Source organism: Myotis myotis, unplaced genomic scaffold, assembly GCF_014108235.1.
Source record: "Myotis myotis isolate mMyoMyo1 unplaced genomic scaffold, mMyoMyo1.p scaffold_m19_p_7, whole genome shotgun sequence".
NCBI lineage: Eukaryota > Metazoa > Chordata > Mammalia > Chiroptera > Vespertilionidae > Myotis > Myotis myotis.
In genome coordinates this window covers 23,358,512-23,368,548 of record NW_023416379.1, presented here as the reverse complement: position 1 = coordinate 23,368,548, position 10,037 = coordinate 23,358,512, and the positions used below count along the sequence as shown (strand labels likewise).

Here is a 10,037-nt window from a genome sequence, read left to right as displayed (position 1 = left end):
CCGGGCAATGCAGGATACAAGGCCCTGCTGCCAAAGGCGCTTCAGTAGGAATGTCACGTGAGCCACACACATGAATCACATGTGTAATTTTAAATTTTCTTGTAGCCACATTAAAAAAAGAAGTAAAAAGGGGCAAGTGAAATTAATAAAACTTTTAAAACTCAATATATCCAAACAGTACCATTTCAACATGTAATCAATTTAAACGTAATTAAGGTATTCTATTTTTTTCACACTAAATCTTTGAAATTCAGGGTGTATTTTATATTTACGGCACATCTCAACTTAGACTAGCCACATTTTAAGTGCTCAGGAGCCAAATGCGACTAGTTGCTATAATATTGTTTGAACCATTAATATTCCAGATAATGTACAATTGCATACACAAGTTTTCTGGAAATTTGACAGTAAAAAGTCTTGTTCTGTGAAAATAAGTAAAACAATTTTCCAACAGAAGCAAATGGTCTTGAAGAGGTGGTGCCTTTTTTCTAGTTTACACACAAATGCTTCTGGGCCAGTGGTGACCTTGCTGTCACATGGCTTTTGCACATGCTGTTCCCTCTGCCTGGAACTCCATCCCCTTTGGCTGGTCAGTATCTGCTCATGTTTCTACTCAAGGGCCACTTCCATGCGGTCTTTGTTCCCTGTTTCTTGCCTCATAGCACTTATTTGGATTTGCAATGATATATTCATGTGTGAGATTGTTTTGATTAAATTCTGTCTCCAACACAAAATGGTAAACTCTAGAAGGACAAGCTCTCCTTCGTTTTTGCTTGTCATGGAACCCCCTAACTCCGAGCAGAGTCCTTGGAGCATAGAAGGGGCTCTGCAGAGATGCACTGAGGGACTGCCCAGCTGACTGCATGTGCCAATATCCACCAACACTCATGTTCTTATGATCCCAGATGCACATTACTCTTTACTGCCAAGATCAGGCAGAGACTGGAATGTTGTCTAAGATCCTTCCAGGGAAGAAAGTTGACAGTGCCCTCTCTCATCACTCAGTTGCATATCCTGTTCAAAAAGTATGTGAATTCATCTCACCAATTTCCCCTGAACCTGTTCCAGAGGGCAGCTGCCTTAGGTCTTTATAGCTCTGAGTGACTTTGAGTTTTATCTTGGACTCATTCAGGAGATTTGATCTCTAGTGGCCGCTTTAAAACAAACACATTTTAAAAGTAGGTTAGTTGGAGAGCCAGCAACTCAGCTGATAAAACACTCTGCATTTTTAAACACACAAGTCCTTATCTGAAATCCAGGAGATGATAAACTAGGGAATTTACTCAATTTGCTTCTTATGCTGACTTCTCCCTTCCCACCCCCCTAGTATTCTCAGCAATAAATAAAATCCACATATGGGGCTGTTACGACTAAAAACTATAAAATATGAGCACAAGGCAAAAGGATTGCTAATCAATTAGCATCAATAATGTGTAGAATGTTAAGTGTAGTGGTTAATATTTAGAACTCTTAAGTCGTCGAACTACTACCTGGGTTTAAATCCTGACCTTGCCATTCACTAGCTGTGTGACCTTGGGTAAGTTATTTAACTTCTCTGAGGCACAGTTTCCTTATTTGTAAAATAAAGGATAAAAAAAGAGAACCTACCTAATAAGTGTGCTGCGACACTCAGGAGAGCTACTGACTGTATAGTGTTTAGATAATGTTATCTCAGAAGTTATGCTTACTTTGTTTGGAAGGCGTTCGCACCTCTATGACACTAAAATGCTGGTTACGAATGGACATGTCAGGTAACTATTGTGCAGACATGGCCTTCATTTGAGAGGAAACAAACAAGGTCCAGTATCCACTAAGTTTTTTATTGTCCCCTGAGTCCTCTTTGAGTAGGTCTTTTTTTTTTTCTTTTTTTTTTTTTTTTTTTTTTTTTCTGGTTTTATTTTTAATATTAATATTCTCACACAAAAATCACCGAAAATAGGGGTAGGATTGGGAAGACCCCTCTGCCCCTGGGGCAGAGAGACAGTGCAGTGCGAGGGGCGGGACTGTAAACCCCCCACCCCTCCGCAGCCCCAGCATGGAGGAGAAAAAACTGACAACACGAAAATAAAGCCCCAGAGAAATTCTTCCCGGGGTGTCCCTGCCCCAGGGAGGCCCTGACCCTGGGCTGTTTCACACTTAAAAAGAAAAGGGTGGGGCGCAAGGGGAAGGTCCATGTTTTTAAAATTGGCCGGGGCTGGGAAGGACGGGGTTCCTTTTCCTCATAGTTCTTTCTTTAAAACTTTTAAATTTTTTTATTTTATTTATTTTTTTACAAAATACCATTTCAGTTCCCACTTCTTCCCCTACAGTACAGGAGTCGCTCACCCTCAGGCAGGGCTGGGGTCGGGTCGGATGGGGCGAGGAGGGTCTGGTCCAAGAAAGTGCAGGACGTAGGGGAGGGGAGCGGATTTGAGCACCATGAGAGCCCGGCTGGAGCCGTGGACGGGCGGGCGGAGACGGGCGGGCCAGGCCGGGCCCGGACACACACTGGGGCGCAGGGAGAGCCCTGCGGCGGGCGGCCCTGGAGGGGTGGGTGGGATAGTTTGGGGGGTGCGGGGGGTCGGGTTTTCCCAAAAATGAATAAATAGGTGAGTGGGACTGTTATAAATTAAAAACAAACAAAAAAACAAAATACAAATCATAACCAAGTGAATAAACAAGAGACATGTACAGGGATCACAGCTAGCATTGGGAATAAAAAAGGAGGTTCTGAGGGAGGGGTAAAGCCCATAGAAAGAATCTCATTAAAATCCTCGGCTGCCGTCACATTTATGTACATACACGAGCCGCGTGCATCTGCGCCGGGCAGGCGGCGGGCAGGCGTGAGGGAACCCGTATTGACCCCCGCCGCCGCCGGAGCCTGGTCCTTGTGTCTGTTGCTAAAAAGGCCAAAGTCGGTGAGAGGAGGCGCTGGTGGGCGAGGGGCTGCCAGCCCCCTCCCCCGTCTCCCTTTATTTTTTTTTTTCCTTTTTTCCTCATATTTGTTTAAAAAAATTTTTTTCTTAATAAATTAAGTGAAGGGGAGCTGCCAATGGGGTGGAAGGGCTGTGCCCGTCCCCCTTCCCGGCCAGAGGCGGGACCTAGGTCCAGCCCAGGCCTGTGCTGGTGACCCCGCGGCGCCCTGCAGGCCGGCAGGAGGGCGGGGCATCCGGCCTCATCGAGACGTGCTGGCGGGGGCCAGCGTGAAGGCGTCGTAGGCCTGCGCCAGCTCCTCGGTGCGGTACTGCTCCAGCACCACCACGCCCTGCAGGCCCGCGCTGCGGCGGCGGGCACAGGCCTCGCAGTGCACCAGGTAAGTGTTGCGGCTGCCGTTCTCGCTCGTCACGAACAGGATGTTGAACACCTCCACGTCGCATTCGTTGCAGTAGTAAGCAGGCTCGTCCTTAACCCGGCCCTGGTAGGCGATTTTCTTCCCTGCCCGCACGAGGCTCTCCCGCTGCACCTGGCAGTGCTTCATGGACTGCAGGAGGCAGAACTTGATCATCTTGAACAAATCGGGGTCGCTGATTTTGACGGTGCGAGCCACGTTCCAGGACACGTGAATCATGGGCACAATGGATTTGACGTTCTTCACCTCGTTCCACTCATATCGTTCCAGGGCCAGCTGGTATTGATAGGCGGTGAGGGGCCCAACGTTCCAGGCGATGTTGTTGCACCAGCCAGTGGCCTGCACCCAGTGCACGGTCCCCGCGTTAATCCACACGAGGTCTCCAGGGCGCTGCACGAAGCGGTACACGGGGATATTGGAAGCATAGAGATCGTCCAGGATTGGCCACCAGGAACCTGTCAGGTAGTCCACACCGTGCCGGTCGCAGAAAGCGCTGATGGTCTCCCAGTAGTGTTCATGCACCGCGAACCACTCACAGTCGCCTGGGCCTATGTTGATGTTGACAGAGCAGAAGTTGTTGTTCTCTTGGTGGCCTGGCGTTCGGCTGCCGGGGACCTTCATGTACAGCTGTACCGTGTTCATGCCCAGAATCGTGTGGCCCACGTGGCTCAGCATGTTGCCGGTAGACGTTACCCGCATGAAGGCGGGCAGCTTCAGCAGCTCCTGCAGTTGTGGCTTCCACCGCTTGGCATCAGACAGGTCGATGTTGGTGCCAAACTTGATAATGTGATGGTTCTTCGGATCTGGTGTGCTGCTAGGAGGCGTTCCTGTGGTGCTGTCTGGTTCCTCGGACTCCTCATCCTCACTCTCCTTCTCCTCCTGTAAGGACTCCTGAAATGATGAGGCCTGGTACTGCGCATACTTGGCAATGGTGGTATGGGAACGGGAACTCTCACAGGGCCAGATCTGTCGAGTGCCCGTCAGATCCCAGTTCTCATCTGAGGGCTGCTGCACCTGGGTGCGCACCTCCACGGTGTGCTCACCACTCGCCTCCACCAGGGTCTTGGTGGAGAAGAGGCCCAAGTTGAGCCGCAGGGAACCTGCCAGGCCCCGGATCACGGTGATGGGATTTCGAGGGTCTGTACAGAACTGCAGCAACACTGGTGAGAAGGCGTCCCGTTTGCTCTCCAGATAGATGCTGGGTGTGGGTGGGTTGAGTTTTTCCCGGGGCAGCTTCTCCTCTGTGTTGATCTTCGGCTTCACAGACTGGGCAGGGGAAAGGTAGGACTCTCTAAACTTCCCTTTCACCTTGGCATTCTTGCTGGCACGCACGACGTCGGCAGCACAGTGGCTGATGGTGAGGTCCGCCATGCGCAGCCTCCGCTCTTCCACCTCCGAGGCGATGAAGGTCTCCTTGTCACCACTCTCTACCTTGATCAGCCGGATCTTCAGCTCCTTGGGAGGCCCTTCACTAAGTGATCGCAGCTTCAGCATATCAGCCCGGCTGACACCCGGTGGCCCTGGAGCTTCCTCACGAGACTTCTTCCCAGGGACAGGGGCTGATGATGCAGGTGTGGGCTGAGCAGAGGGTGCAGGAGCTGGTGGAAGGGCCGGAGCTGTGGGTGGCTTAGCCTTTGAGGCCCCACCAGTATCAGGCCGGGCCTTCTCACGACCCTGGATCTCCTCACTCTGCAGGTCCAGGTTCCCCAGCACTCGGCGACTCTTTTCTTTGGGGGCCTTGGCCTTGGCCTTGACCCTGCCCTCGCGGGGCCGCCGACCCACCATGTCCTTACAGGCCCGCCTATGCCGCCGGTGCTCCTTCTGATGTTCCTTTTGGTGCTCCTTCTGCCGCCGCTTACTGCTCCCTGGTCCTGTTACTGCCACCGCCCCACCACTCTCCTCCTTCGCCTGGGCAGGAGGCATTAGTCGCTCAGTTCCACTGTCCACTGGGTCTGCCGTGTCCACAGGGTCTGCCGTGTCCACTGGGCCTGCTGGGTCTGTGGCACTCCAGCCCACTCGCTCCACAAGGGTCTCACAAGCCCGACTGATCTCTTCTAGCACCTCAGACTCAGAGCGAGCAGGGGGCAGAGGCAGGGGTGGGGGCGGCGGGACAGGGGTCATGGGGCCCAGGGCTGGCTCTTCGCCTGCCCTGTGCTCCCGGACCCAGGGCCCACCTGAGGTAGAGAACTGAGATGATGAGGAAGCAGAGGACTTTGGGGAACCCTGGGCACTAGGGGCTGCTGAGGTGGGTGGTGGGACAGTAGCACCTGATGGGGGACTTGGAGAATACTGAGTGCTGGGCAAGGGCCCAGGACGGGCAGAAACCGCTGCTCCTGTCCCCCGGTAACAGTACTTTTGTCCCTCCAGCACAGAGGCCAAGGATTTGAGCAGGCTGGCTGGGCTGGCTGCTGGGGGTAGTGGGGGTGGCGGCGGCTGTGGCTGGGGGGGAAGAGGGAACTTGGCTAATGGTGGTGGTGGTGGTAGAGCTGGTGGTGGCTTCTTCTCCTGTTCCTGGGTGGCTGTGGCTGTGGTGGTGGTGGTGGTGGCAGCGGTGGCGGCAGTGGCAACAGCAGTGGTGGTTGGGGCTGTGTCAGCGGAGAATGGAGGCTGCAGTGATACAAAGGGCTCCTTTAAGGGGGGTGGAGGGGCTCCGCCTGCCTCCTGTTGTTGCTGCTCCTCCTCCTTTCGAATGGACTCATCCAGCATTTTCATGATGTTGGCCAGCCCATCAGGCAGGATCTTGAATTCAGCGGGCTCCTCAAACTGGTCCTCCGGCGGGGTAGAGGGAAAATCAAAGAGTCGTGCACCTCGGGCAGGCAGTTCCCCAACCGTTGGCGGCACAGGCTGGGGTGCTTTATTCAGGGGGCCTGGGGATGGCCCTGGCCCCACCTCGGGGGTCTTTGGGAAGGAGATCCTGGGCCGAGGGCTCTCCGGGCGCCTGAAGCTTCCTGAGGTATTTTGGTGGCAAGAGGAGGGAGGGGCTGGAGGCAGGGCAAGAGTTAGGGGTGCAAGAGGTGGATCCTGGGGGCTCAGTGTTGGGCTGGGGGGCCGGGAAAGGGGGTCCATACTTCTGGCCAAATAGGGAGGTGGGGGGAAGGATACAGGCCCAGTAGGGCTGCTGCTGTGGCTGCCATTGTTGCTGCTGCTGCTGGTGGTTGGGGGAGTAGGAGGGATGTGCGAATCCTGAGTGCCCACAGAAAAACGGGGGGCCAGGGGCCCCAAGAAGCCCTCACGGTGCGGGAAGGGTTGTGGATGAGGGCGAGGGCGTCCCTCTGCCCCAAAGAAGAGATCCTCTAAGATCTCTCCAGCCTCACGGGCTGACCGGCAGGCTGGGCCCTTCAGCCAGGCGGGGGGTTGTGGAGGGCGTGAGAGGCGGGGACAGGGGGGTGGAGGAGGTGAGGGAGGGCCAGGTGGTAGGGATAGGTGGGGAGTGGCAGCAGGAGCTGCCAGGAAAGGTTTCCGACCACTATGTGTCGAAGGCCCCAGGCGGCCTTGGTGAGAAGCGACCTCCAGCGTGGGAGTTTGGTAATGGTCAGCGCCGGGAATGCCTGGGCTTGGCTCCATGCCCCGGAGACCGTTGTTGCTGCTGCTGCTGCTACTGCTGCTGGTGGTGGTGCCGGGGAGGCCGGGGGGCCGGGAAGGGGCGTAAGGCACGCAGGTGGCGGTTGCTGCTGGTGAAACGCTGGAGTCCATCCGCGACCTCTGAACTCTGCTCTCTCTAAGGTCACTTCCGGGGGGACGGGTGGCAGGCGGGCAGCCATGGCTCTCTGCTCCTGGGGGGCGGGGACCTGGGCCTGGGGGTGTACCCAGGACCAGCCGGTGGCCAGGGGGTTGCGCAGTATAGGTTGGAGCTGAGTATGGATATGGGTGAGACAGCGAGTGCCGCTGGTCTTGGCGCTCTGGGGGTGCTGAACCCTTGCGCTCGGGGCCCCAGGCATCTCCATGCAAGGTACTCCACAGCCCTGGCTTGGCCAGCTGAAATGGAGAGCTGGTGGCTAGGCTAGGCAGGGGTGGTGGTGGTGGTGGTGGTGGTGGTGGTGGTGGTAATGGTGGTGGTGGCAGCGGCAGCCCTGGGGGAAGGCCAGTCTGCTCAGAGTTGCAGCCTCTCCTGCGCTTGCCTCCAGGGCTGAGGCCCTCCTCCCCTGAAGGGCCTGAGAGTACTGCAGGAGGCACCGGCTGCACCACTGGGGGTTCAGCGGCTCGCTTCACTGGGGGACCCCCCCGCTTGGCCCCATAGTTCCGCTTGTGCTCAATGTGCAGCAAGTTCCATACTTGCTCCAGGGGGGGCAGGACCTTGGCTCGGTGCTGGCAGGAGCCAGCATGAAAGTTCCAGAGCTGGGCCTGCTGTAGTCGGCCAATGTGGGGCCCCAGCTCAGCCAAGCTTCCTCCATATCGAAGGGCGCTGTGGTAGCAGCGTATGGCCTCCTCACTGTCATGCTCTGACTCGTACAGCTGCCCGAGCTGCTCCCACAGCCCTGGCTGAGCTGGTTCCCGGAGCAATGCCTGCACACAGCCATGCAAGGATTCCAGCTTTCCATGGAGGGGTCTTGGAGTGGGTGTCCCTGGAACATAATATGGTTTGTTGGGGTGCCCAGAGCTACTGCCATGTGAAGGGGGTAGGGGAGCAGAGAGTGGGGACTGCCCGATGCTGGCAGAGCACCTGCCTCCAGGCAGCCATGCGCTACGAGGAGGGGGATGGGGCGGGCAGGAGCTCCACGCCCCAGCACAGCTCAAGCCCCCAAGGGCAAAGGCTTCCCGTGCAGCGCGGGCCCCTGGAGGGTCCACTGCCCGATGCATCCAGCCAGGTCAGCAGTGGCCCCAGGAGCCCTGGAGATCGGGCACGGCCCCCTGCCCCAGCTCTCTGGGGGGATGGTCCCAACTCCAACCGCTCTGACAGGAGAGCCCACTGCCCCTGAGGGCCGCCCAGGGCCTTTCACAGCCAATTCCGGCCTCCGTGGGAGCGTCCTCTGACAGCCTTGGCGAGCTCCAGGAACCTGGCCAATCACAGGACTTCCTCTCTGCTCAGAAAGCCAATCATAACCCACGTCTCCGCCTCGGTAACAGCCAGATGGAGTTTGGTGTGCCCTGTCTCATTGGAATCAGTGCCCCAAAAGTGGGGTGCAGCAGACCACAGTGGGTGAGGTGGGTGGTACTATGGGGATTGCATGGTGCCTGGGGGAACCTGCTGGGTGTCTGTCCCCCGGCGGTGCCCCCGGAGTCCGGGTGGGGAGGGGGGAGCAGCAGGGGGGGAGTGGGGGCTGGGGGGCGGGGGAGATGGTCCCTCCTCTGCCTCCTGGGCCTGCCCCAGCGCTAGCAGCCTCTGCCTCCCTCCCTCCTCCTCCCCGTCCCTCCTCTTTGAGTAGGTCTTACTGTGAAAAAAAAACACACGTTTTTACGAAGCCAGACCATCCAAGAATAAAGTCAAATAGAACTGATGGTTTTGGAGTGTTGGGCTAGATCTCACGGAGGCCTCTTCCTGCTTCTGAAATGTAGGAAGCTATATCCTATGGCAAATAGAACAAGTAGTTAAGAGGTATAAAAGGCAATAGAAGCATTTCATGATTGGGAAACACTTAGTGTTCATATTAGCTAGCTTATTCTAACTGGACTCTAACCTGGAGAACAATTGGGCTCCGTCTGGGAGGTAGACAAATGCATCATTCAAGTACTTCTGCTCTGTTTCCACCAGGCCTGGCAAGATGCATGCAAGATGGTTCCTTACACAATGAGACTTAAAGGAAACTAAAGTTTGTGTCTTGCACAAATATGATCTGCCAGAGTGCCCACAGATGCCACCATTGGAGGTGCACTCCTTTGCGTCAGGGTACTGGGTCTCCAGCAGTGCCTTGTTAAAATGAACATTTCCCTCCCCTTTCCCTTAAAGAGACAGAGCATGCTCAGCCATTCTCAGATATCACCACCTTAGTTTGTTTGACACTTGGCAATGAGGATAGTGGAAAGGACACAGAATTTTAGGTCAGAGATTCCTGACCTGGGCCTTTAAAAACAATTGTATTATCTTTTCAAATTAAGTTATTAGGCTTATTTCCTTATTTATAATGAGGCCCAATATTAATGGGCTACTCCTAGGTTTGTCATGAGGATTAAATAACATGATCACATCTTTGACTGTTATAGTTGTCACTTTCCTGAGAAGTGGAGAGGTAAATTGTGACAGAAGAAGGCAAAAGCTCAGAGTAAGGGCTCCTGCCTGGGCCCAAAACTCTGGAAGACAGCAGTTAGCATGAGGTCATGTCATGGGTGCCTGAATGCAGGTATTTGTGTGGTGGGGGAAAAGGTGATCAAGTCCTGTTGGCTCTGCTTCTTTTTAAAAAAAATATATTTGTATTAATTTCAGAGAGGAAGGGAGAGCGAGAGAGACATAGGAACTTCAATGATGAGAGAGAATCATCGATCGGCTGCCTCCTGCAGACTCCCTAATGGGGATCAAGTCTGAAACTTGGGCATGTGCCCTTGACCGGAATTGAAACCGGGACCCTTCAGTTGGCAGGGCGACACTCTAGCCACTGAGCCAAACCATCTAGGGCAGGGCAGTTCTACTTCTTTAACATGTCCTCTTCTCACCTTTCCCCCAACTGTTGTCTTAGTCCAGCCCTCAGTGATCATTTTGTGCTGCCTTTAATTTGATCCTTCACATAGCTACCTGAGAGGTCTTAACATGCAAATCTGATTATTTAGCACTTTATTA

The 10,037-nt window shown here is 54.7% G+C and overlaps 1 protein-coding gene across 2 annotated transcripts; it reads right to left on the bottom strand.

Moving 5' to 3' along the window:
• Positions 1-2,898: 2,898 nt before the first annotated feature.
• On the bottom strand, positions 2,899-8,529 carry LOC118660160 (lysine-specific demethylase 6B). 2 transcript variants are annotated; one of them, XM_036317280.1, is made up of 2 exons: positions 4,208-8,529; positions 3,929-4,142 (listed from the first exon to the last, which is right to left on the bottom strand). In XM_036317280.1, exons 1-2 carry the CDS (start codon positions 8,123-8,125, stop codon positions 4,080-4,082), a joined length of 3,981 nt encoding a protein of 1,326 aa, XP_036173173.1. In that variant the 5' UTR covers positions 8,126-8,529; the 3' UTR covers positions 3,929-4,079. The 2 variants fall into 2 exon arrangements, with proteins under 2 accessions (XP_036173172.1, XP_036173173.1); XM_036317279.1 differs by having other exon boundaries at positions 2,899-8,528.
• Positions 8,530-10,037: the final 1,508 nt, after the last annotated feature.

What these genes read in the sequence shown, in the direction of transcription:
- LOC118660160 (XM_036317279.1), bottom strand. Translation starts at nt 8,125, where the DNA reads ATGCATCGGGCAGTGGACCCTCCAGGGGCCCGCGCTGCACGGGAAGCC.